This window comes from Falco naumanni, chromosome Z (genome assembly GCF_017639655.2).
Source record: "Falco naumanni isolate bFalNau1 chromosome Z, bFalNau1.pat, whole genome shotgun sequence".
Lineage (NCBI taxonomy): Eukaryota > Metazoa > Chordata > Aves > Falconiformes > Falconidae > Falco > Falco naumanni.
Genome location: NC_054080.1, coordinates 21,609,478 through 21,634,980, shown reverse-complemented (window position 1 = coordinate 21,634,980; position 25,503 = coordinate 21,609,478). Strand labels below are relative to the sequence as shown.

Genomic DNA, 25,503 nt, shown 5'->3' with positions numbered 1-25,503 from the left:
AGAAAAGATAAGTAATAATGTGGAAAAAAAATATAAACTCAGAATGAAGGATTAAGCAGATAAAGACCCTACAAAGCCCTTAAAGTGATCTAACATGACAGTTGTTATATGTTTAAAAAAGAAGCCATCTGATTTGGCTTGGCAGCGAACAATGAAACTGTAGACAAATTAGCCTTCCAAAAGTATAGGAAAAATGCATTTCAAACAATGAAGTAAAACTGCAATACTATTGCCTCTGGGACATGTCACTTTTGGGTAATTAGGGCATAAAAATTAACGTTTTATTAAATAAACAAAAGCCCACAAAGGTTAAGAAAAGAGACAGACAAATGTAGTCTTTGGAGGAAAGGGAGGCTGCAGACCTCAGCCTGACCCTTAGCCATCTTTTGTTGGGAATGGCAGACCCCAAGGTCAAATAGCTACTCAGCCAGAGTTACTGTCTAAGCCCACCCAGACTCAGATACGTTAGCCTACTCTAATATATGTTCCACCATATGGTGGGCTAGAGACACCCCTGAGCCCAGGCCATGTGGTTTCTGCTGGAGAACTCTCACTGTTGGAAATTCACCAAATCCTTAAACTGAGGACGCAATAGGTACCATTCTGGACAAAGAGGCAAGCAAGTTAATATAATAAATAATATAATATAATATAATAAATAAATAATATAATAAAAAGAAAACTACATCTTATTCGAAGTGACTTGAATGTGATCCTGGTTTGATCAGAGAAGAGAATGACATCCAGATGAGACAACATAGATACAAAGATCTGAACATTAATACGGCACCCATTTTTTTCCTAAGCCTCTTTACAATTAGTGTGGGGTCTAAGGAAATGCCAACATTCATCTTCAATTTGGTTATAATTGTGATAAAATTGCATCAGAAACTGAGCTTCCTAAACTCCTCACCTGACTTTTAAATATGCTGAAAGATCTACCCCAAATTAAACTCTACTGTGTTGGTCCATGAACAACAGAAGTTTAGTTGGGTGAAAAGTTTTGGTCCCAACGCAGAAATGAGGCTTCAAATTTCTCACCAGCAAAATGCCGGAACCAGAGTATGGTACTTAGTGATTTGCAGGTTTGGGACCATGAAGAAGGGAACACTGCTGAAAACACAACTGAGTTCTTAGCTTGGTACACTTTGCCGACTGCCTTAAAGGGTTACAGCAGCTTTAAGTGAAATTTCTAAGTCTGTGTAACTTTTTGTGCATTTCTAATAAGGCTGGTAAAAAACTAATATGTAACCTCCAGTTTTCTGCACAAAAAAAAAAATAATGTTAAAAATCAAACTTTTAAGCCTAACAGTTTTGCTTAAGTAGTCTGATGATATTTTTCCATTAGTTAAACGTAAACATATTTGTTTTGATGAAATGCTTGTGTTTCTTCCTGAACTTTCCAAACATACATCATCTAGAGGCACCTAACCCACCTGTACATCAGTTTTGCAGCTCTGAAATGGAGAATGACCCTACGTTGCAGATAAGAATCGTATTTTTAAAAAAGTTGGGGTTTTTCTCCCATCAAATATCAAATCCTTCCCAGAATGTTTGCTCTGAAAGGCAGCTTATTTTTTTAGAGGTGGACAAATGTCACTTTGCTACCACAGCTGTCACTGAAATCTTGCTGGTCACAATAAAATGAATTAACAGAAACCCAGTGAAATACCTGTAGCTCAGCAAAATTTCACATCTCCAATTGGAAATGAAGATGTGCTTTATTAGCAACTGATCTTAGAAATAAAGAACATATACCCTAGTCCTTCTCATTTTTCTCTAAGCAGTCGTGCATGTCTTTCCTCTCCTTCTTTTACTGGAGCAATGGAAATGGGGACAGAATTCAAGCCAACTTAAAGTAGAAATAGAAATAGAAATAGAAACAGAAACAGAAATAGAAAGAGACATATAAAAAACAGAAGACGTTTTTTATTTTATTTTTACTTCAACGGTAAGCTTTTTTTGTAAATTGGTGGTCTAAAAATAGCTTCAGTCACCAATCTGTACTGCTATAAAAGTTCTTTTGACAGACTGATAAAAATTAATACCCTGCCTTCCACAGTGAATGCTGACATGGCATCGGGCAAAAAGTACATAAAAACCATTTTTCAAAAAATACTGACCTTTACACAACTGAAGGATTAGCCTAGGTAAAAATGGTGAACACTAGATTTGCTTACTTCATTTGCTTTATACTTGACACTTCATTTAATGTAGGATTCTTTCGCCCTGCCCAGTTTAGGACTGTAACAAATACTGACCATTACTCTATTTCCAAATTCAGGGCTTTGTTAAAGGTGAACAACATAAAGAACAGAGCCTTCATATGGCCTGTATTTCAGTAGGAGTTTCTTGTACTCACGATAAAACTGCTTTTCTCTACTTTGTAGCTCTACAGATGAAAGCAAAAGATGTTTAGAAATGTCCTGGGGTCACCACATTTGCTTGCTTATACACCTCTAGGTCTCTACACAGAAAGTACCGGGTTGAATCACCATTAAATATGAAATAGCTTATGTACATCTTGCTAAATTCACACAAAAAATAAGCAATGTGGTACAAACAATAAATTTATGAGTTACAGATGCTAATATTTATCTAACTAAATACAATGCACTACTACACAGCCACTGGCAATGCAAGTCTCCCTTTCTTCACAGTAAAATATTATCTTTAGGTCAAATGAATGTATTTATACAAAAGTACCTTTACATTAACTGCATGTTACTGTCATTGTATGGACAAGGGCAGACAATATGCAGGAAGCTCTGGGGGTCTGTGAGAATGGTTGACCTATCCTGGAAAAAAATTATTTAAGAATCATGATTAAAGTGATACTGTGTTATTCAGTCATGCCTGAAGACCTCATTAAATCAAAGTTCCTAGTGACATCAATGGCTATCTTGTCTGAGCAAGGACTGATTAACCACTGCAGGATATTAGTCCTGGAAGCTCATGATCTGCATGAGGCCTGATACAAATTAGCTTGTTGCCAGCTATGACTGAACCTTGTCTACAGTTTGCAAAAAGAATCTACTGTAATCACCTGCATTTAAAGGTTTAGCATTGATAGGGTTTTACCATGCGTATTGCTTATTTTCACGCAAGTAGAAAGCACTGTGGTTTTGTGGTTGGTGGCTAGCATTTTGTGGCTTTATTGTATTTGTTGTAATGTAGGAAAACTTCTAGACCTATTTGCTTTGTGGCATAATGTCTTTATTATGTCTTGCAGAAATAATTGACCCAAATCTAGTTACTATACGCTATATCTATTGGTTAATGAGAACTTTAAGATGCAACAAATAAAACACATTATTGACTTTTAAATCTTCAATCAAATAAATATTTACAGCTGCAACTTGCCAAAAATATTTACCTTTCAATAACGGATCACAAAGAGAATATGCACTACAGACTCAAGTGAATGCCTGGGCCGTCAGCAAATGACTTACAAACCGAAGAAAAAACAAGTGTTCCAGCTATCATTACAGTCTATAAATAGCTGATGTGGTTGTCCTTTAAAGATGTGTGATCTTCTACATTAGTATACTATTTCAATGCATAATTAACCTTGAGTTGGAAAATAACCTCGTAGTAGAGTGGCTTTTCTTTTAAGGAACAATGAGTATAGATATTAGAGGATGTGCCTGTTGTCAATGATCATTGCTGAAATCTGCCTATACCACACTGGGACAATCAATTTTGTAAATGATTGCAATAATCAAGGAAATTGCCTAATTTATAAATCCTGGCATACAGCATTTTAATGGATTCCTACATTTTAATGCTGATGCTTTCAAAGCCAAATGAATTGTTGTCCAAGCTGTCACTACACAAAATGATAAAAACATTGTCTTGTGGGTAACTACATCTCATGGATATTCAGACCATCAGGTACATAATCACTCATTAGTGAATTCCATGATAGTTTCCAGTTACAAGCCAATAGCAAAAAGCCACACTTTCCATATGAAAAAGCTTTCTCTGGAACCAACAAACAGTTGAGTATTACCAAACTAATACATTAAAAGACTTCCCAGATTTCTTTGTCCAGGTAAGATAGCACACACTTTTACATTTCTTCTTCTTCTTTGTTTGGGTTTGTTTTTTTTTTTTCATACATAAAAAAGGATAATCTTATTTCTATAACTAAGAGGCATGTCCAACAACATTTGAACCATGAATCACGTCAGTGCAGGTACTATTTGTATGGAAGGAGAACAAATGCGGCGCTTGGTGCCATGGCTGCTGCTGTTAGGTAATTCTACCTAACCCACTCTCCAACTTGCTCTCCACACTTAAGCCAGTTCTGCAGGCGTAGTTATACATGGATTGCTATTCTCAGTTAAACCTTAAGCAATTGATTTCAGCCAATAGTGGGCTGCCAGTACTTTACTTACTGCTCAATCTCACTAACCTGACATTTATGGTGTACTGATTGGCCTCTGTCAGTGGTGGTGGTTGTAAATTCACTTTGAAAAGCTTTGTGTTAACAGCCTTCAACCAGGCTCTGAGACGAGTATGAGCAGGCAAGCTGACAATTGCTCGACCTCCTGCCCTTATTACAGTGAGTAAATCAGGCTTTGAGCCATTAGGCTGGAGCCCGAGGCCTACACAAAAAGGATTGACATGACTAAAGGTCAACCTCTGTCACACATGTGTAACAATTTGGATAATGGAATTCTGTAACTTATCTGAAAAAGGTGCCAAATGCGTGGAAGGGAAGTGTACCCTGAGCTGAATTTTCCAGCTTTTATGTTAAGTGGTTACTTGAAAGTCTGCATTTTGAAGTCCATGCATGTTTGATGCTGTGAAACCTGGGGGACCAAAACGCATAAACCAGTGACTGAGACGGTTCTGCAAAATATTGAACGTCCCCACCATCCTGAAAAGCATACGCTGCAGTTTCGGCTTATCAAATCTATAACCAATATATTACTGGCATCAGGTACGTAACACATTTTGGATATCCACATACCTCATTAAAATACTGCCTTTATTCACCCATTTTGAATCAAAAGTCAATAGAAATAATTCACTTTTAATGGTATCATAAAGAGTAATTTCAGGCCTTACAAACCAGATTTCATCTACAATGGAAATTGCTTTTACTAACAACGAAAAAAGGTCAAGTGTTTCCGTAAGTTTAGTGATTGGATCACTTTTGAGCCATATGGAAAGGCAGTGGTCAAATAAGGACAGAAATGAGATTTTATATTTATTTGTGTTCCATCTCAGTATTTTTATGTATTACATGATAAAATTTCCAAGGTGCGATTATGTGCCATGGAAAAGCAGACAGTCCCTGCATGATCTGGCAATTTAGAAAATGTTTTCTTTCTGAGAATAGTGTGTTTCTGGACGCATGCATGTTCCGTGCAGTCCACGGCATTTTTGCTTTCGGCTACGCTGTTGAGATTCTGGGGCTGTATCCAAGTCCCCACCAAAGTTTATTCAAAACTTCACTTTGTTAAATAGGAAGAGAATCAGTCCTCATGCCAAATTAGATTTATTTTGTTGCACGTGTGCTTAGACTTGATTATCTTCTCCAGCATACAACAGATAACTTGTGTACATGGAATAAACATAGAGAAGACATGGAGAAGACATCGAGATACGGCATGAAAAAGCCTTACAAAACTCACAAGTTTTCTACAAGAAATATGAAGGTTTAGTTTAGCTTTAAGAACAAGAAACACCAAACACAAAGTAGCTTTTATATTTCAGATCAGACTAATTTTATATTGATGCTAAGTAAGGAATCTCTAACTTACAAAAGTTATCTGGAAAAATGTGATACTAACTGATGCAGAAATACTAATGTAACAAGCTGCTTTATAATGGCTTAGCGCAATTTTCTGCTAAGGTACATAAATTAAAGAAGCTGTGGTGCTGAATAGGCTCTTACTGAACTTTCAGCTTAGCAAGCTCCTAAACACAACATTAGGGATATTTCCAGTAGGCAGTACATGAACTTAAAATCCATGTAAAAGTATAAATTATTGGGCTTTTTTAATAGAAAATAAATGCTAGCATGGTACACCACACAAAATCCTCAGAAAAGGCAAAACAAAACAACAACAGAATGACACCAGCTGTTACGCTGCATAATTTAAGATATAGTACTAATATAACTAAGGGGGTTTTTTCAACACAAAATTATTTGAATTTCATGAACATGACATATTTGAAACTGGGCTGACAAGCAGTCTAGAATACTAGATGATGGATTGCTGAGAAACATAATTTTCACTTTAATAGAACTACAGCATGCACATAATTCTATCCCCCAGTGCTTTGCTGTAACTACAAAACTACAGCCTTGAGAATCTGAATACAAATCTATCACCATAACTGCAATGAGTGGTTCATTTGAAAGGTAAGGATTCTCTCTGCATATTAATTTATACAGAAATGTATACAGTATTGCTGCACGGACTCTGGCCAGCGTGTGCCCCAGGAAAACGCCTGTCCTTGGCCCAGATGAAGTCAAAGGCAACGTTTTCTTTGACTTCAGATGAGGCACAAAAAGGCCAAGTCCCCAACTGGTATTTTCTTAATATAATATGCACACTTTCTAGTATTGCAGTTAATCCTGTCCATTTAAGGGAAAATCAGGAATACAGGTTTACTATTTTGTAATTACTAATGAATGTCCTGCTATATGCATAGTTTGCTCATCCCTGTAAAAAGACTAACATATGAAAAAACATTTCTTCTAGAAAAGCAACACTTAATTTAAGTCAAGTTAAAATAAAATGAAACAATATATTTGACATACTTGGGCTGTTCCAAGAAAAAAAAAACTGTTTGACCTCTGAGTAAAAAAAAAAATCAAGAAAGACAGCAAACTCTTTATCAGGCGAATGAAGAAAAGGAAACTGTAAGTTTCTATCCTTTGATACATCTGTCAGTAGAAGTTTTTTCATCTAAACTGCATTTGCAGGGAAAATGACTGTTTACGATTTAGCTGTTTCCAGAATTCACAGTTTAAAGTTTGGAGCCTGAAAAACTTGGACTACTAAACCGTATAAACCTTTTAAACTTCTGTATTTTATTCTAATAGAATTTAAGTGTATATCGTATACATTCCTTAAGTCTACTGTTATTAAATTCTGATGTTAAACAGAAAGGGGAAACCATGCGCAACTAGATTAATTTATCTCCAGGGAGTAAGGATACATTAATAATTGAGATAATGCTTTCATATATGTTGGAATCAAGTGTGCCTTTTCACTTCTTTATTACAAAACACATTAGGGGAAAATTATCTCATTCTCATCAGTAAGACCTAATTGCTGAGAAAGTCTCTGTTTTCCTTACAATAACAAAAGGATTGTTCTCATTACTTCAAAAAAAAAAAAGGAAAAAAAAAAAAAAAGGTCAGAAATAAAATACTATCAAGCAGTGCTGGAATAAATGCCTGTATTACCAAAGAGAGTGTTTACTTAATACACCCAGTCCTGTTTTTGTTTTAAACAAATCAGAGTTTATTGTATTTTTATAAAATACAAGCAAACCCTGGACTGGATAGAAGTGGGCCAAAGGGGAAAAAAAAGAACTATACTAAAAATGACTAATATTTCTGGCTTTCTGAAGGGCTGTTCTTTCTGTAAGTTATAAAAAATTATCTTGGCTGATTGCAAGCAAACTCTATAATTTCCCATGAACACCCATAGGTGTCAAGGCCTGTTGTGAGGTAATGGAATGGTATGCAATTTACTCTGAATCACTGTACATTATGCTGTATGAATTACATACAAAGCAAACATTGAGAGCATGGTGGGAACACTTGTGCAGACAGACTGAAGCATATTTCCATAACATTGAACTATACATCAAATGCAGTGCTTCTGATGTTTCCCACAACAAAGAGAATTTAAAAAGCCACCAAATCAGTAACTGTGCTTAAAAGTCTTTGCAATAGCCCTTCCATTTCTCTGGTGCACACTGAATCAAAGAACTGTAAATGAAAATAAATATCCATCAGCTTTGCAGGGCTGAGAGAAAAAACATCAGAATGCTATTTATGGTACTAAGAAAGACAAGTTCTCCCTGTAAAGTTCATCAAGACCTAATGCCGAATAACGGATCTGTGGACATGCTTGTATTTGCAGCTATCTTTAAAAGAGCAGTGGAAGATAATTGCCTAAAGCTACAACTTTTTAAAAGGATAATGATGAGACACTCTAGATTTACAGTGAATCCACACTCCTATACCATACAGACTAAAAGAACACAGACTATTCATATTTCCAATTGCTTTGATTTATTTTCATAGACCAGCTTTATAAAATCACATACACTTTCTGACTACTTTCTTTTGCTATACTTTTTCTTCATTGAACATTAGTTCTCTAATAGATAAAACATACCAAATGGAAAGTAAAAACAAATAAAGGAATGGCCAAAACTTTTAGCTAGAGCTTAGAGTATGTGATTCTTTGCTAACAGTCTTTGCTGCTAACAGAAATAATCTGAGACCATGAGCTGCCCACAGCACCTCCCCTCAAAAAACCCTAAATTTAATTATTTTAAAGATAATTCCCTTAAAATATACACACTCATTTTGCTAGCCAATAGGAAAATGTGTGTTAAAAACCGAAGAGCAAACTGACACAAAAATTCAGCTGACACCCATCAATGGTCTGAGTCTGGCATATACATCAGTACTATTTCTCATTTTTATTTAACATTGTTTTCTTCTTTGCTTTTGGCTTTACCCTCAACAACTTTCCTTCTTTCATTGCTTTAAAAGAATGTTTAAGTTCACCTGAAATTAGACTAAAAAATTCTTGCCTATTTTAAAGAATTATTCTCTATATTAAGAAATTAACTTGTATAAAAGTGATTCATAATAAAAAAATCAATAATGTAAGTATTTAAGGGTAATGTAAAATTCTCTAACTCCATTTATTTTAGCTAAATTTCAGTGGTTTATGTAACTTGATGATCTGGCAAGCTTATTTTATAACTATGTATTCTGTTAATTAGTACAGTCTAAACCACAAAACCCCTCTTAACAATGAAAATACAGCCTCCAGCATCATTATAGAGTGTTCCATAAAGAAATATTGGATTAATAACATATCCCAAAATGCTCTCATTATAATCACCGGGCTTTGGTAGGAACAGATTTAAGTCAGATTTGTTAGTATCGGCTATAAAAGAGAAATTCCATCTCCGCTGAAGGCAGCAACAGAACTCCCAATGACTGCAAGTCATCCAGTTTTACTGAGTACATTTAGGTGTGTTCTGAGACTATCTTTTACCCTCTAATGTGAAAATCTCCCTCTTGCCACAACAGCTCTTCTGGGTAAATACTTTGAGGCAAAGATCCTGATGTGTTAATTACTGTTTGTTTCCATATAGAAAATTAACATAAGCACCTACTCATAGAAAGAAGCCACACTTATTAGATAGTATGCAAAGATAGAACATAAGGATTACAAGAGTTAATCAGCAGTCCCGAAGAGCTGACAACACTCACAGGTTTTCTGTGAACAAGTGCTATGCATAAGCTGGTTCCGCAACACCAAGCCAGGTATCTTTTAAAAATCCATTCACTTTTACTGTATGCCCACAGAAGACAGCAAAAACAGTCTTTGCATCTTCACGGACTCCTTGTCAGGTTTCTAACCAGCAAGCATAACCCTTTATATTCTGAAGGTTTGGATTTGGTCTAGATGATTAAATACCACCTGCAGATTTACGGGCACATTTGTTCTGAGACTCCGTAGCAGTTAGTCTTGAGGTGAGCAGAAGCTGCAACTACAAAGGACTAAGCAGAACTAAGAAATTACACCTTCCAGCACAAAGCAGAGGAGAAATGAATAGCAAAAGCCTAGGCAGACTGCAGGCTGTTTCTGTAAATAAGTACTGACACACACAGGAATTATAATGTTCCCTATTAATTATTAGCTCTCTGTGTAACATAAGCATATGCTGTCTTTTCTCTCTACATTAACTTGCTGCAAGATGCTGCCGTTAGCATCTGCCTACAAACTACACCTAAGCACAAAAGTCCAGTGCTTCATTGGATAAAATTTACAGAATCATCAACAGTAACAGCCATGGATGTCCCTATACGGCTAAAGGAATACAATAGCGGGTTCATGGTCTGTTCTGCCAAACAACAGTGTTCATTGCAAAATAAACCAAACTATCACAGCCTGAATGTTGTCATATCAGTTACCACTCTTACCCTCTCTAAGACGGTGACATATACAAAATAAGAACACCTTCAAGGGCTGAATGTGGCTTTCACAGAAAAGCACTGAAAGCATCACTAGGGGAATGCACGGTCGATGCAGGACCAGCGCTGAACTGAATTGTGAATAAGCACTGACACCTTCACTGTGCAAGTAGCAGGGCTGTGGAACAGGCTCCTGCACTTGTTTCAGCAGCTTTCTTGGACTGTAGGCGGCACAGATGGTGCGATATGCCATCTTAACCCACATGTGCTACTCAGCCTAAGGTGATACAGCCAGTACTGTGACTTGAGAGCTCCATCAGCTCTTGTTACTCGGGTCAAAATGTAAGGAGCACCTGGTGTTGCAGCCTTCAGACCTCTCTGGTCATGTCTCTTTCTACGCTGCATTACAGCACCTGCAACAATCAGCTCTTCCTATGCAAACTAGTTGGAACTCTGGAGTCACCACTGGTTTTCTAGCCACATCGGGCGCAGCAAGGCTTTTGCTTGCACTGGCTACATTGTCAAATCTGCAGGGTCAGCTTACTTGAATTGTGTTGGTTTTTTTGACAGCTAGTGAGTGGTACCAGTACTACATACAACTACACTCATTATCTACCTCAAAACAATCAAATTTGACAAGGAAGGAAAGATGCTAACTTACTTCCCAGAGATGCTGTGTGTTCCTGATGGCTCCTGCTTGGACCTTCTCTGGCAAGAGCAGGATTCCCTGGAAGGGCCCAATCCAGGTGCCCTGCTGGATCCGCTGCGCCGCACAAATGCCGTAGGCCAGGCCAGGCACCGTGCTGGTGCACAGGCACACTTCCCGGGGCAGGTCCCGGAGCCACTCCGGGATGTCGGGTGGAGGGGCGGCTGCAGCAGCACTGCTGGTGCCCACCAGCCGGCGCAGGGAGTGGAGGGGCCCGTGCATGGGGCACTCGCCGTTGCGGTTATCAGCACACATGTCGCACCCTGCGGGGCCAAGAGGAAAGAACGCTATCAATCTGGTGCTGCTGGCCACCACCCTGATCACTGCCACGGGCAAGGTCATGCACATCCCTCTATCTTTCCCATCATTTCATGGCAGCTCAGTACTTACATTCAGTGTGTCCTTTTGCACACTACTCCAGACGGTTTTCCTAATCTCACCAAAGCCCTTACAAAGGCTGAGCAGAAACCCTGCGTTTCGCAAGCCTGGTGTGTTCACAGACCTGCCAAGACTCATTTGCTCTAACACGGATATTTAAGATTCTTTTTTTTTTTGGCTAAATAACCCATTTAGACCATCCCAGTGTGTTTTGGTGAGACATTTCAAAACACAGTCACAAGGCTTTAGAAGTCCCCCTCATTCACCTTACCACAGCTCAGTCCAAGAGTTTAATTGGAACAGGACTTAATTTCACCCTTGTTTCAATTGAACATCCGCTGTAGCTTTTGTATTAACATGTGTGCGCATGCCTGTCTGTTTAGAAAACAAAATAAATAAAACAGAGCATAATGAATGATAAATTGGAGCATGCACGGACATTTACTTCCTTATAGCCAAATCTAATCTTTATATTAAAATTATGTAGCAAATATTACTGATTCCCAGCACGTGTCTGAAAATTTTTACTGAATGGGAATGCATGTTCTTTGCCTGGTACATGTAGATGAGGCTGAGAGCAAAACCAGCATGTCTGGTTTTGTCAGCAGCTCCCATGAAAAAGGCCAGTTTGTGAAAATGTTGATTTCCCTAACTGCTTTTAATAACAGATGATGTTTCTCCATTTTGGGAAGATTCTACTGTGATTTTTCTTTTTTGAGCAAAGAAAATTTTGGTTAAATGTTTCCACTGCACACTATTGCACATGCCATCAATGCTCAACTTCCAGGAAAATGTTTCATGCTCAGGAAATCCATTTCTCTGGAGGTAGGCTGAGTTAGTGTAACAATAAATCTATAGAAATAGGTTACCATCTTCTGCACATTTCACTTTTGTAGCAGAGTAAAGGTTTTCATAAATATTTATTCCAGAAATACAAAGGAAAAACAATAACTATGCCATAGTACTCATGCAGCAAGCCCTAGATCTTCCCCTAATAATTTTATACAACCTGCACCCATTCTTATAAAAATAAAGCACAGTATTCACTATAGAAGCTGGACTGCTCCTTGGTCTAAGCCAAATTTAGACTTGCTAGATTGCCTGTAACCACAGTTTCAATTCTCAGGGGGACTGACTCAGCTGTTCTTCTTTCTGAGGTGGATATACTATGTATTATGTAGGCCTCTTTCCTGCAGGGTCTTCAAAGGAAAACCTTCCTCTCTATTCAGTAAAAGCTGCTAAAGGATAATAAAAGCTGCATTTTCAAAATATGGCCTCTATTCTCATTCCCCAGTTTTAGACACACTTTCTAAGCACTGTTTCCTGCCATCCTGTTTTGAAGTGTACCATACAAAAATTATGCATTCAGCAGTATGAAAATATTTGAAAGTTACATGTGGAAGCTAATTTCCCTTGAAATTGTTACACCTTCAAGTCTTTCAGGAAATACATGTGTCCCGACTTGCTGCTCAGCTGTTCATGTTCTTTACCCGTAACATCGATTACAGATCTTACCAAAAAGCAAGAAAGGAAGCTTGGAGTTGCATATTACGCTGATGGATGCCCCTGCAGAAGGCAGCCTGGGTATGAAACTCACCCCATACCATCCCTAACATGTCACACAGCGTAAGGGCTGGCAGGTAGGAGGGAAGAAGAGCCCTTGCCAGCACCACAGCACATCAGAACAGCTGCAAGACAAAGACCCCTAGTGGGTACCGTACTTGGGGGGGGGGGGGGGGGGGGGGGCGGCGCGCGGAGAAGCGTTCTGGCTGGAGGGTTAAAGCCTTTCCCTAACAATACAATCCCTGTCGCAAAATGACTCTTTCGTTGGGTTAAGCCACAACTGCAGAGGGGTTTTGCTCGCTCAGCCACGTCAATTAGAGGTGGCTGGAGGATGAGATTTGCAGGACCCCAGGGAAAAGCTTTCTGGCTAGTCCTGAGAGAAGATTATTATGCAGCAGATATTCCTACAGTCATTCCCAGGCATGATGAATAAAAGGCAGCAAGTACATGCCAGGGTTTGGGGTTTTTTTGTTGTTTTTATTTCCACAGCTAGTTTGGAAAGTGAGGCATCACCACATCTTTTCTTTCCTCTTCAAAACCAGTCATCAAGAAACCCTGTGTTTTTGGCATATCCAAAGATCTCAGGGCTGCACTGGAGTCTGGCATTGGAGATCATACAGGAAAGGGATCTCAAATAGGAAAAAAGAAAAAAAATCAAGCCCAAACAGGTTGGCATGTGTGTACACTTTAAACCAATCTGGCACCTTACCATGCAAGTTAGAAAGAAAACATCTGACAGGAAAACTGAGGGCTTAAAGAGAGGATGTCTAACCGTGATGTCAATTAGCACTCAGGGCAGGCCCTCGAATCCGACCTGTTTGCACTGTTTGGCCATGTTCTAGATGCATAACTCTCCTCACAACTACCTGATTATTAACAGCTTTCTTGGAGACACCGTGTCTCTGTAGCAACTTACATTAAACATGCTAAGGCATCTTCCTGACTCCACTCAGGCGATTTCAGTGTCAATTTCCTGCATCCTGCCACCAGATATGCATAATGTTTTATGCACAGAACTTTCAGTACCCACCCTAGAACAAGGATTTCTTTGCTTCGTCCTGACAATATGTGTGCATAACTGTGGATAAAACATTTTATTTCTACCTTTTCAAGGAAAAGAAATAAAAGACATTTACAAGGAATATAAACGCACCCTGTGTCACTGTCATTTACCCTTACAGAAAGTCACACGTGGTGATATTTATTTTCCACTATCCAAAAGTACTGGTAATGTCTTAATGCTTGGCAGCAGCAGTATCTGATCTCCTGCTGTGTTCCTTTCCCTTTATCCTGCCAAAGCTGAAAATTTGGAAAATGGGACATCTTCTGAAACTGTTTTGGCTTATGGCTTGTTGATGAGAGGGAAGAAGTCTATCTTTAATACTAAGCAGTACTGAAATTCTTCTTAGTTCTATGCTTTATACATCTATCTTTAGTTTTTATGCAATCGTATGAACAAAATTCTTTAAATTCCTCATAAATGTTATAAGGAGTGGAAGCCCTACTAGGTGTAGTTTACCATGCCTTGAGTAAAATGTTACTATGCATCTTTTCTTCTTCTGTGACTAACTTTTGTGTAAAGATACATGGAAGGCTTTGACCCAAGTACACTTTCAATAATGTTACACATTTAAAGATTGTCACTGTAAGCAGTGTATTCCTCTGCCTTGGAGGAAAAGGGAAGGAAGTCCTTAATATTAGATAGGGGGAGAAGGGAGTATTTCAAGACTTGCATGCTACTGTGCCTCACAAGAAAGGATCAACAGCATCATCTTCACGGATACTGCAAAGCAGAATGTGATACAGCGCACCAACTTACTTAATAACAGATGGAAAAGACAGGGCTTGCTTTGAGAGGGAGACTGCTGTGGTCCACTGGTATCACTAGAGTCTCAAAATTGGATGGCAACCATTAAGACCCACACGAGTGTGGGAAGTTCATGTAAAAGGGACATAGTGGGACAAGGGTGAGCTAGCCAGAGCACTGCCACACAAGGCAACATGAAGAGATGTACTGTGCCCTTCCTCCTGTTTCAGCCTCAGAGAACAGTGGTGTGAGTACAAGCCTCCTCCAAGGACCGCTGAAATGAATACTTTCACTGGCTGTTAACAGCACCAGTCCAGCCCCAAATCAAGACAAGAAGAACGAAGAAATGTGAGAAAATTGAGGGATTTGCTGCAAATGGAAAAAGCAAGGAGTACTGCAGCCAGAGCACAGTGTCTCCTGATGAAATGAGAAGATGTAGAAGGTAAGGTCAGTGGCAATGCTCCATCGCAGGCCCAGATGCAGCCAGGCTCCTTGGAACGAGGTCAGTTTCTCGCTTTATACCTTCATGCTCTATAGATGGGAGGATTAAGGCAAGGAAGAAGCAAGAAAAAAAAATTAAAGGCTCTCCTAGTGGAACTGTTTGGTGTGGTTCTTTTGGGAGGAGTGCAATATGTTATCATTTATTTGCCTCCATAAAAATGAACACAGTGTGATGCCAGTACTGTAGTTCCATGTGAATACACTTAAAAGAACTAAACCTAAGCAAAAGGGAAAGGACGTATCATTGCTCCCAAATTATAATTCTAAACACTCTCCAACCTAAATAGCACTACTACTGCATATTTTAAAGGAAATCTGAGAGGACAAAGCTTTTGTCAGTGAAAGGTAGGGTCCAACATCGTGTTTTAACCAGCAAACCAGCTGTAACAATAAATGAAAGAAGTACATTTTTGTCTCAGCGATAATGTGCTTCAAAGGTGCAGTTATACTGGATACCTGCAGTTTGCTGGTATTAAAGAAGGGTGGCCTCTGACCCCCGGCTTCATAATTCACTGCGAGCACGCAGGTATCCGGTGTAAGTGGCCATCATTTCACACGGAATTACTCACTTGCCAGCATAAATCACTGCAGCTGGTCCCTCGTCCTGGGCCTGGGTGCGCCGCTAAGAGGGAGGGTAGGCCGAACCAGGCAGAACCCTTTCCTCTCCTGAGGGCTGGAGCTTTCTCAGGGATCACGGGTTCTTCGTGCCTCAGTTTCCCCACTGACGAGCTGGCGTCAGCTTCCTTTTTGAGAAAGTGAATGGCGGCTCCTCGCGGGCTGCCTGGCTTGGGGCAGGCTGTCGGGGGGACGGGACGCGGGTGCACTTTCCCCCTCGGGTTCCTTTTATTTATTCGTTTATTTGTTCTAAACGCTGGCTGCGGAGAGCGGGGCCGAGCCTAGCCCGCTGCCCCGGGGGCCGGAGCGCGGCATGGGGGTGCGGAGCGACACACGGACGGCACCGAGTCCCGGCCCCCGCCCGGCCCTGCCCGATCCTTCCCGGACGCTGTGTCCGTCCGTCCGTCCCGTCCCCGTCCCCCCCCCCACCCACCCACACACAGACACCCCGGGCTTCCAGCGCCGGGCCGAGCCGGGCCGGCGGAGCGGGGTCATGGGGAGCAGGGCAGGGGGAGCGGGGCCCCGCCGCGCCCCGCGGTGCTCCCGCAGTGCCGCAAGCGCCGCCGCCGGGTGCCCGGTCCCCGCGGTGCTCCCCGCAGCGGGCGGCGGGCGGAGCCCGGCGGGGCAACCGGCGGGGGGCGGCCGTCCCGCCAGCGGCCTGCGTTTGCGAGCGGGTGGAGGGAGGTGGGCTTGATTTTCCCTGCCTTCGATTGAAAGTATGAATGAATTAAATTTCCGTGTCAGGTATGAGAAGGGTAGAATATTGTGTGTAGATAAACCTTGCCACCCCCTGCCCCTGAGAGACCCCCATATACAATGTGGAGATGATGAATAGGCTCTGGGAGAGGAGATCGAAGTTCAGTCCGCACCGGCTCCACTCTCTCCTACAAAACTATAGGGCAATTAATTGTGGCTTGTCCCCTCATCCTTCATCTCCTGGTGGCACATATCGATGGAGATTACTGCTGATGGACCATTTTATCACCCTAAATAAACAGTCACCACCTTCTCTAACCTCAATCTAATGTATGGCTATCTGCTATGTTTAAGGATGCTGGGTAACTAATGATGTAAAATAGCTAAATCATACAGGTTACCAGCAGTCTGGAGAGAAAAAAAAAAGAAGATCCAAGTATCGCACACACCGATCCACTTCACGGCACGTTATATATACACTGTCTCCCCGTAAACTGAATGGGAAGAGGAGTGCAAACTGCCTGCTTCCGTGACACTTTAGTTTTACACAGCACATTTATTACAGTGGCAGGTTGGCGCTTTCTGGTGAAGGTAGAGGAGTCGCAGGCTTCTCATTGCGACAGCCTCCCCCAGCAGCGAGGGACGAGCCTGCACGGAGCCCGCCGACCCCGCACCCCCAGGCTCGCCCTAGACCTCCTCCTGCCGCGCCAGAGCCCCTCCCCCAGCGCCCAGCCGTGCCCTCACCCTCCCCGAGGCAGAGCCGCGAAGAAAACGGTCCCCAGCCGCCTGCCACATTATCAGGGCTTTAACGTAATACCCTTCACTTCCCCGGGAGCAAGGACTGCAGGGCCTTAATTAGTGTTTTGTTTCTTGGTTAGTCGGGTTTTTCTCGGGTCGCCCCCCGCCCCCCTAACTAAACCCCTTGCAATTTACAACGATCACATACAGATGCTTCACCCACAGCTCCGCGGCGGGCCCGGCCCCCCCGCCCTCGCCCAGGGCCGTGCCACACTCATTGATATTTGGTGATCAGGGCGTGTGTCTGTGAGGAAACCGCCGCCCATCCATCTTCCCACGGCGGCCGCCCGGCGCCGGGCCGGGGCTGAGGAGCCGGGGCGGGCGGGCAGCGGGCGGGCGGCAGCGCCGCCGCCCCTCGGGCCGCCCCGGTGCGGGGGCAACGCCGCCGCCTCTCGGGCCGCCCCCGCCCGCCCGCTGCCCCTTGCCCGCTGCCCCCTGCCCCGCTGCACAGTTGTCCCCTGCCCCGCTGCCCCCTGCCCTGCTGCCCCGCTGCCCCGTTGTCCCCTGCCCCGCGGCGCGGGGGCGGCCGCCGTGGAGAGGCCGCAGGCGGCGGCCAAGCTCGCAGGCGCCTCTCCCGAGCGGCTGAGCCCGGCGGGTGGGTCCCGCCGCGGCGGCCGCGGCGGCGGGGCTGGCGCGCCTTGCCCCGGAGAAGAAGGGGATGCTCGGGGGCGGGGGGAGTTCGGGAAAGAAGGGGAAAGGGGCACTCGCCTGGCCGGCGAAGGAGGCACATGTAGGATTAAACCTGGCGGGGCGGCCGTGGGGCCTGCTAGCTGCAGATCCGCAGGCTGCAGCGGGACCAGGCCGAGGCGGAGGGTATCGGTCCCTGCCGTTGGGTGTCTGCGCCGAGCTGGGGAGCCCCCAGCCCTCAGGGCGCCCGTTTGTCAGCCGCGGGGTTCCGGTGGGGCTGTCCGGAGCCGGACAGCGCGGCGAGCAAGTCTTAACTCCAGCTAAAGTCGATCGCTTCTCAGCTCACCCACAAGCCCCGACCTCCTTTCCCTCAAACGGGCACCTCGGGTGCCACACGGGGAGCGAGGGACGGAGTCCAAGCGACCGAGAAGCCCGCCTGCTTAGGGACCCCTTGCATGACCCCCGCGGCACTGGGGAGCCGCGGGGGGGCCGGGCCGGTGCCCCGCTGCTTCGCGGCGCCTCCGGTCGTGCGGGTGAACGGCGTGCGTGGCACGGCACGGACTGCAGTTCCCGTACTCGTCCCTCACCGCTCTCTCTTCTCCCCCCATCCCCCCCGTTATTTTTAAGAACCAGTTGCCCAAAGCAAGCGCACCTGGTCCCAGAGAACGTCGAAACACTCGGGTCAGAAGTTTTGCTCAGAGACAACTAATAACCGCTGGAGCGAAAGTCGCCCTTTAAGTAAGTTCAATGACAAGACTTTTTACAACTCGCTGCAGAAAAAACAGGGAGAGGCCGTGCTGGCAGCACCCTGCCCCGTCCTTCAGACGGCGAGCGCTGCCCCGTCCCGGCCGGACGCGACTCACAAGGGTCCTTTCTGGAATCGACCCGTTTGCTGTCTCGAATCCACCTTCAATATGGCAGTTGGGAAGAAATTATCGCCTGCAACTCTGCGGAGTGCCATTATTCCACTCACTCCTTAAAAAAGCTCCCCCCCCCCCAATCGCTTTTTTATCTTCCTATCTCTTTTTGAAACCTTTATCTTTCAGATTTACAGAGCTGCTCCGAGAAGTAAAACATGTATTGTCTGAACGGGATTAAAAGTGCATTTCAGATTCCGTTAAGTGTATCTAATTTATGAGATCACATTTTCTGCACCCGAGAATAGAAAATACAATGACACGTTTCACTACAGGGTAAAACTAAGCATGAGGAAGTCACTCAAAATAAAGTCGGTATCCGATATAGAAAGATTCGCAATGTTAAGAAGGGAGGAAAAATACACACCAAACTCAGAAGCAACTTTCTGCTTGCTCTTTGAGATGTACGCACAATGATTAAGACTATGCTAGCATCCACACAATTTAATTAATACACAACAGACTTTCATGGAAACTTTCAAAACAAACTCCGCATCTGAAATTAAATTAAACGAATCCACGTTTTGCTTGGCCATGTGCTAGTTTGGGGTATTGCTTATCTGTTCAACAGCCTTCCTTAAACAGACATTTGGGGGGGGAAGGACAACAAAAATGTAAAAATCCTAAGAAACCTTAGGGCAAGAGAGGGTGTTTGAACCAATGGAAAAAACTGTACATGGTGAAGCCATGTTCCAGTCTTTTAACAAGGACAGATCCGTGTCCTCTGAATGTTAGTAACAAATCTGATTAATTAATTTAGTTCATCTAGTTATTTTTACCCCGTGAATTTCCTCGGTGGCGTAGTATCGACAAACATGGGAACAAAAGACAGGCAGAATCAGTTTCTAAAATCACTAATCTCTAGTCGATACAGATGTTTAATAATAGGGGCGCCCCCACCCCCCAAAAAAAAACCCAAAACAAAACAAAACAACCAACAACCCTGCAATTGGCAACAACAGCATTCAATGTTTCCTAACCACCAAGTCCTAAATGAATTCTGACACACAGGCAGATGACCTTTTTCATCTAGAAAACCAGCTTTTCTTATTTACATGATCCGTCACACTTTTCCGTACGGGTGGAAACTAAAACCAGCGATGTGTTAACGAGGTCCGAAAAGAAAACGGTACTCCGAGGTAAGAGGGAGGAAAACTTTGCCCTAGTCCATTGATGAAAACTGTAACTTTTACCCTGCCCACCTCGGAGGCATAATTGATTTCTGGGTATTCAGCGAAGCCCGGGCTTTTCAGGCAGGAACGGAGTGAGACAAGCAATGCGAGAAAGGACCAGCTCTATAGCAAGTTGCTCTGAACCATTTCCGAATTCATTTTCCTAAGCAGCCCTCCGAGAGGAATCCCACCCTTACCCCCACGCCCAGCATCCTTCCCGGTGAAGTGTGCCTTCCAAGGAAGGGCCTGGGTCTCAGACAAGAAAAGCTGTTCCCAAGGGGTTACCGCCCGCCTCCCGAAAGCACTGGGAACAACGCAAAAGCACCTGAAGGCAAGGCAGGGCAGGGCGGAGGATGCTGCTCACCGAGGGAGCGGTGCAGGCACTGACCGCGGTCCCCCGGGTCGGAGTGTCCCCAGGCCGGCCCAGCGCGGGGACAGGCGGAGGACAGGAGTCGGGGATTGCGAGAAGGGGCACGATACGTACGGTTGTTGGGGTCATTGGTGTGCTGATTCAAGGGGATGATCTCCATGCGCTGCTGCCCGTACAGGTAGTAGTCCAGCTCCTCGGCCGTGCACCGGAACCGGGCGGCAGCACGCTCGCTGCATTTGCTGCCGCCGCTGCCGGCCCCGCACAAGTCCTTGCCCTGCAGGGGAGCGGGCGCTCCCCCGGCCGAGGGCTCGGAGCTCTGCAGCGGCCCGAAGACCGGGAGCTGGGTCACAGGCAGGGAGGTCAGGCCGGCCAGGGAAGCGGCCGCCGCGGCGACGCAGGAGGAGGTGGAGGTGGAAGACGGAGTGGAGGAGGAAGAGGAGGAGGAGGCGGAGGAGAGGGAGGCCGGGCGCTGGCGGAGGCTGTCAGCCGGAGGCTCGGCTCTCTCGGGCGGCTGGAGCTGGGCGAGGGCCCCGCTGCTCTTCAGCTGGCTGCTCTGCGGGAAAAGCTGCTGCCAGTGCTGCAGATAGGCTGGATCCACCTTCAGGAACGCGGATCCGCCGGGGTCGCCGGGCTTCAGCATCGCGCTGCCTGTGGATCGGAAAGGAAGGGGACAGCAGACGTGAGACCCCCGCCCCGGCCGGGCCGCCCCGACCCCGCTGCGCTCTACACGCTCGGTCACGCCGGCCCAAGCGTGGGGTTCCCGCGCCGGCTGCCCGGGGGCGGCGGCGGGGCCATCCTCGCCCCGCTTACCCGCCCGTGCCAGGCTCGGCTGCAGAAAAGCCTCGGAGACCCACGGCGGACACGCGAGAAAAGCGCCGGCCGGGCCGACGAGGCTTCCCCCGCCGCCCCCCGCGGCGCGGCCCGGGCAGGAGCGGCGGCGGGCAGCCCCGAAGCCCGGCGGCCGCACAGCCCGCCGCCCCGAGGGGCGCGCCGCTGCTCCCGGCCCCGCCGCGCGCAGGGCATCCCCCTTCACTCCCTTCCGTCTCTCCTCGGGAGCAAACGGCTCTCGAAGTTGACAACAGGGAGGAGGAGAGGAGGAGGAGGAGGAGGAGGAGGAAACTTCAGCCCCACGCACACGCGCGCCGGTGTACCCCCTCCAGCCGCCGCGCCCCGGCACACCGGCGCTGGCAGGCAGGCGCAGCGCCCGCTCGGCAGCGCCCTGCCCGGCTGGAGCACCCCGCGGCGGCCACCGAGCTGGCAGCGCTGCGCCGGGCCGAGCGGCCGGGGCCGCCCCTCGCCGGCCCCCCGGCCCGCAGCTGCCTTACCTGAGCGGGCTGCGCCGAAGCGAGTGCTGCGCGGTCGGCGTGCGGGGATGCGGGCGGCCCCGGGAGCCTTGGAGCCGGAGGAGGGTCGAGGGAGAGATTTTTGTGGTCTTTGTCCACGAGGAAGCGGGGCGGTCCTCCTCCAGGTGCCGGGGACCGGCGGGCCGGCTAGCTCCCAGCCGCCGGGCTCCCTCTGCCGTGGCTGCGCATCGCAGTCGCGCCCGGGCTCTTTCCTCGGCTCTGGCAGACTCCGAGCCAGACACGTGGGTTTTACGACAGCGCAAAATACAAGCGTGTGTGTGTGGTGTGTACGGGAGGGAGGGGAGGGAGCGGGAAGTTACCAGCGAGCCTGAACACAGAGCCCTTTTTTTGGCAACTTCCCCCACTTTGTTCCTTGCTCAACTTTTAAAGGTGTCCTTTTCTTTCCTTCCCTCCTCCTTCCCTCCCTCCCTCCCCCTCCCTCCCTCCTTCCTCCCTCCCTCCCTCCTTCCTCCCGCCCTCCTCCCTCCCTCTCTCCCCCTCCCCAGCTCCGGCAGCACAGCGCCCCGTGAAGAGCCGGGCTTTTACCCTGGCGGAGGGGGAGCGGTGGCCCGGCGCGGTCCCAAGCAGGACCCGCGATGCTGCGCGGTCCCCAGCGACGGGCTGCGGGCGGGCGGCGGGAGCTCCCGCACCGCGACGGCCCCGGCCAGCGAGCGCCTCGCACCCGGCCAGGCTCCTGGGAGCCATGGCCTTGCCTCACTTGCCTTGTGCCCCTGGGGGGCTATGGTGGATGTTAGAGATCTTCCTGGCCCTTCTCGCTGTCCTGATACCGTCCCACCTGCTTTATTTAACGTGTCTTGCTGGAACGACCGGCCTCGCGTTCCCCTCGGCTTCCTAAGACCTGCCCCAGGACGTCCCAACAAGATGAGAGGCACCTCGCCGCCCTAGAATTTCTCCCTCCTCAGACCTTGTCCCCTCGAGCACCAGCACGTCTCTCTCCTGCTCTCTGTACTCGGTTACGGCACAGAGCAAGAAGTATGCAGGCGGAGATGCAACCTGTGGCAAGAAACTTCTCATCTCTAGCGACTTTTTCTCTCTGCTTTGCTTAAAAATTGGCTTTTCCGCCCCACTGCCCAGTTGTTGAGCTCACGTATCAGTGAGCACCTAACAGCGTTTTCCAGTTTCTTTCCTACAACATATGAAAAACTAGACGAGAACTATAATCCCTTACGCATATCGCACGTACATCGTATCCCATGCATTTAAGACAAAATACTTACACGAAGTGTTTATGTCACTCAAACATCTCTCTCTGCCAGCCAGAAAAGCCCCCCGTTGTCAGGTGTCACGCTGCCACTAAACGCACACTTGCTCACAGACATAACGTGTGCGCCTGTACACTGTTTTTGCCATTCCCCCTACCGCGTTTCTAGCTTCTCTCTTTCTCACCCTTCATTCTCGCAAGAGCCTGGGAAAGCTGCTGCTGTTTAGACTTTGTCTGTGTCTAAGGCACACATTTTAGCACAAATTTGAACAAGGCTGGGACAAAAAAATGTTTTGACTGGCGTCATTTTGACAAGGTCATCCGTCATCTGCTGTATAGATTGATAACACCTAAGTTAAAGGCAAACACGAGCAGGAAAAACCCCCGATTTTTATGGGTTGTAAAGTTGGCTATAAAAACCTTCTTTATGTCTTTGTTCCATCCCATCGTGCAGCATATAATGAATTTTCAGCCCTTTCGCTCTGTTAATCCACTTTCTGAAGTTCTGGAATACTGCCGCTGGGCTGAGGGGCGGCGGTGCGGTGCGGTGCGGGGGTCTGCGGGCACAGCGCGCTGCTGGTGCCCTCACCCGCGGATGGGCGCGCTTGGGTTCCTCGCTTTTCACCGCATCAACGCAGTGTCTCGTCCTTGGCCAGCTCCGTCCTGGTCACGATTTTATTCCGCCCTTCCCGACCCTTTCCAATTTTTTTGAATGTGCACCTCTGCGTTGTTGTTTTCCTTACCGAACATCTTCTGAAAATACGGAATTGCTTGCAGTGACAGCAATCTCTAAAAATTCGTTTCACGCTAGAAAAACGTGATGAAGTGGGGAAAAGCTCCTAGCTAATGGGCTTAAGTACATTGTCAATATCTGCACTTGCCTCGAGTTGTTAACAGAAATATTCCATGCGGGTTCATATTAGGAGGACTTTAATCTGTTTCCGTGGGTTGGTGTGTGTGTGTGTGGGGGGGGTGTTTTGGGCTTTTTGGGTTTTGGGTTTTTTTTCTACATCTAGAAAAGTAGGGCTTCGAGCCATCAAGGTGGCGGAATAAAATTTATAGACCCCTGTGACACGTTGGCACCCAGGCTAAGCCGAGGGAAGAAGGGTACGAGGCTTGCCGCCTTCGCCCACCCTCAGGGCCGGGCGGTGGTCCCCACAAGCTGCGCGGCCCCGCGCCCGCTGGCTCTGCCCGCGGCTCCGGCACCGGCCGGCGCTCCCGGTCACTTCGGTGGGGGCGGCGGGGGCCGGCGGACCCGATGAGCCTCGCCGCTCGGCTGTTGGTTTTCTTCTCCCTTAACGACAAGCACCCCCGCTGCGCCGCATTCGCTGGACCCAGGCTGGGAGCGGAGCGGAGCGGCGGCTGGGCAGCCCAGCCAGCGCGGGGGCAGCCCCGGTGCCGAGCGGCCGGCGGGGAGCGCGCTGCGCCCTGCGCCGGCGGGCTGGCGGGGAGGGGGCGGCGGGTCCCATCGGGGCAGGGAACGGTTCCGGCCCCAGCCTCTCCGAAATACCACCGCTGCCGGCCCCTGCACTCCCTCGGAACGAGCAGAAGCAGCAGATCTGCGCGCAGGGCTGCCAGCCCCCGGACCTGCCCCTCCCCGGGATGGCTCTAGCCAGCCCTGACCTCTGGTCTCTTCCCCAGGCAGAGCGGCTTGTGCGCGTCCCTTTTGTCTCCCCCCAGTTTGTCTACGCTCTGTTTACTATTTCTTGGTTGAGTGTTTTCTTTCTTTTTTAAAATTAATTATTATTTTATTTTTTCCTCCCGGGTGTGACTTCTGTGTGTAAAGATGCAGGGGAAAAAAAAAAGGGAGTTTTTAACTGCTGCCTCCTTCTTCCCCTTCTCTCAGGCTTTTTCATTATTTAGAGGACGAGCACTGAAACAAATCACATTGACCGTTTAGAAAGCGATCAAACCTTTATAAAAATCCATCGCTTACGAATCGATTGGTGAATATTTGCTAGGAATTTGTTCAAAAGAAATAAATAAGGAGGGTAAGTGTATTAAATGCAAAGGGGGAACACGGTGGTGTTTTTCTTCATTGATTAATGACCTCTAAAATAAAACAAGCGGGAAGAGGAGCCAAGATCGATAAATTAACTACCCAAATTCATCATTTTCCCTCCGATTTTTTTTCTTTTGGTTTTTTTTTTTGTTTGTTTGTTTGTTTGTTTTATGCTTTGTGAATAACCCTTAGGAATGGTGCCGTCTCTTTGAAAACTCTAAGGTTTTATTTCAAGCTGGGGGTAGAAAAGGGAGATAAACCCCTTTTAGGAAGGGATTGAATCGGGGACACCCTATCTGATTTCGTTTGACACACAATTAAAAAGTTTGCCTTTCATATTAATTAATTCTCCTGATCTGGGGAAGACAAATGGTCGGTTACCTCTGACAGGAGTCCGATAAAGGATTCAGCAGCTTTCCTTCTTGCCCTAGGCGTCTCCTCATTCCAGTTTTAAGGTCATGAGCGGCCGAGTTAATAATTCATTAATATAGACATTTATTCAGATGGGATTCACGGGGATTCGCGCTCTCCTACACCTCGCCGTTCGGATTTAGTTTCCCTCGAAGAGAAGAAGAGGGGGAGGAGAAGGGA

The 25,503-nt window shown here is 46.3% G+C and overlaps 1 protein-coding gene across 1 annotated transcript in view; it reads right to left on the bottom strand.

The window, feature by feature from the left end:
* Nucleotides 1-20,985, bottom strand: part of PRDM6 (PR/SET domain 6) — a 76,066-nt gene extending 55,081 nt beyond the window's left edge. The window contains exons 1-2 of the mRNA XM_040580129.1: nucleotides 20,460-20,985; nucleotides 10,857-11,164 (exon numbers count right to left, since the gene is read on the bottom strand). Of these exons, the coding sequence (XP_040436063.1) occupies nucleotides 10,857-11,164; nucleotides 20,460-20,985 (834 nt within the window). The remainder of the gene's footprint in view (nucleotides 1-10,856; nucleotides 11,165-20,459) is intronic.
* Between the last annotated feature and the right edge of the window lie 4,518 nt (nucleotides 20,986-25,503).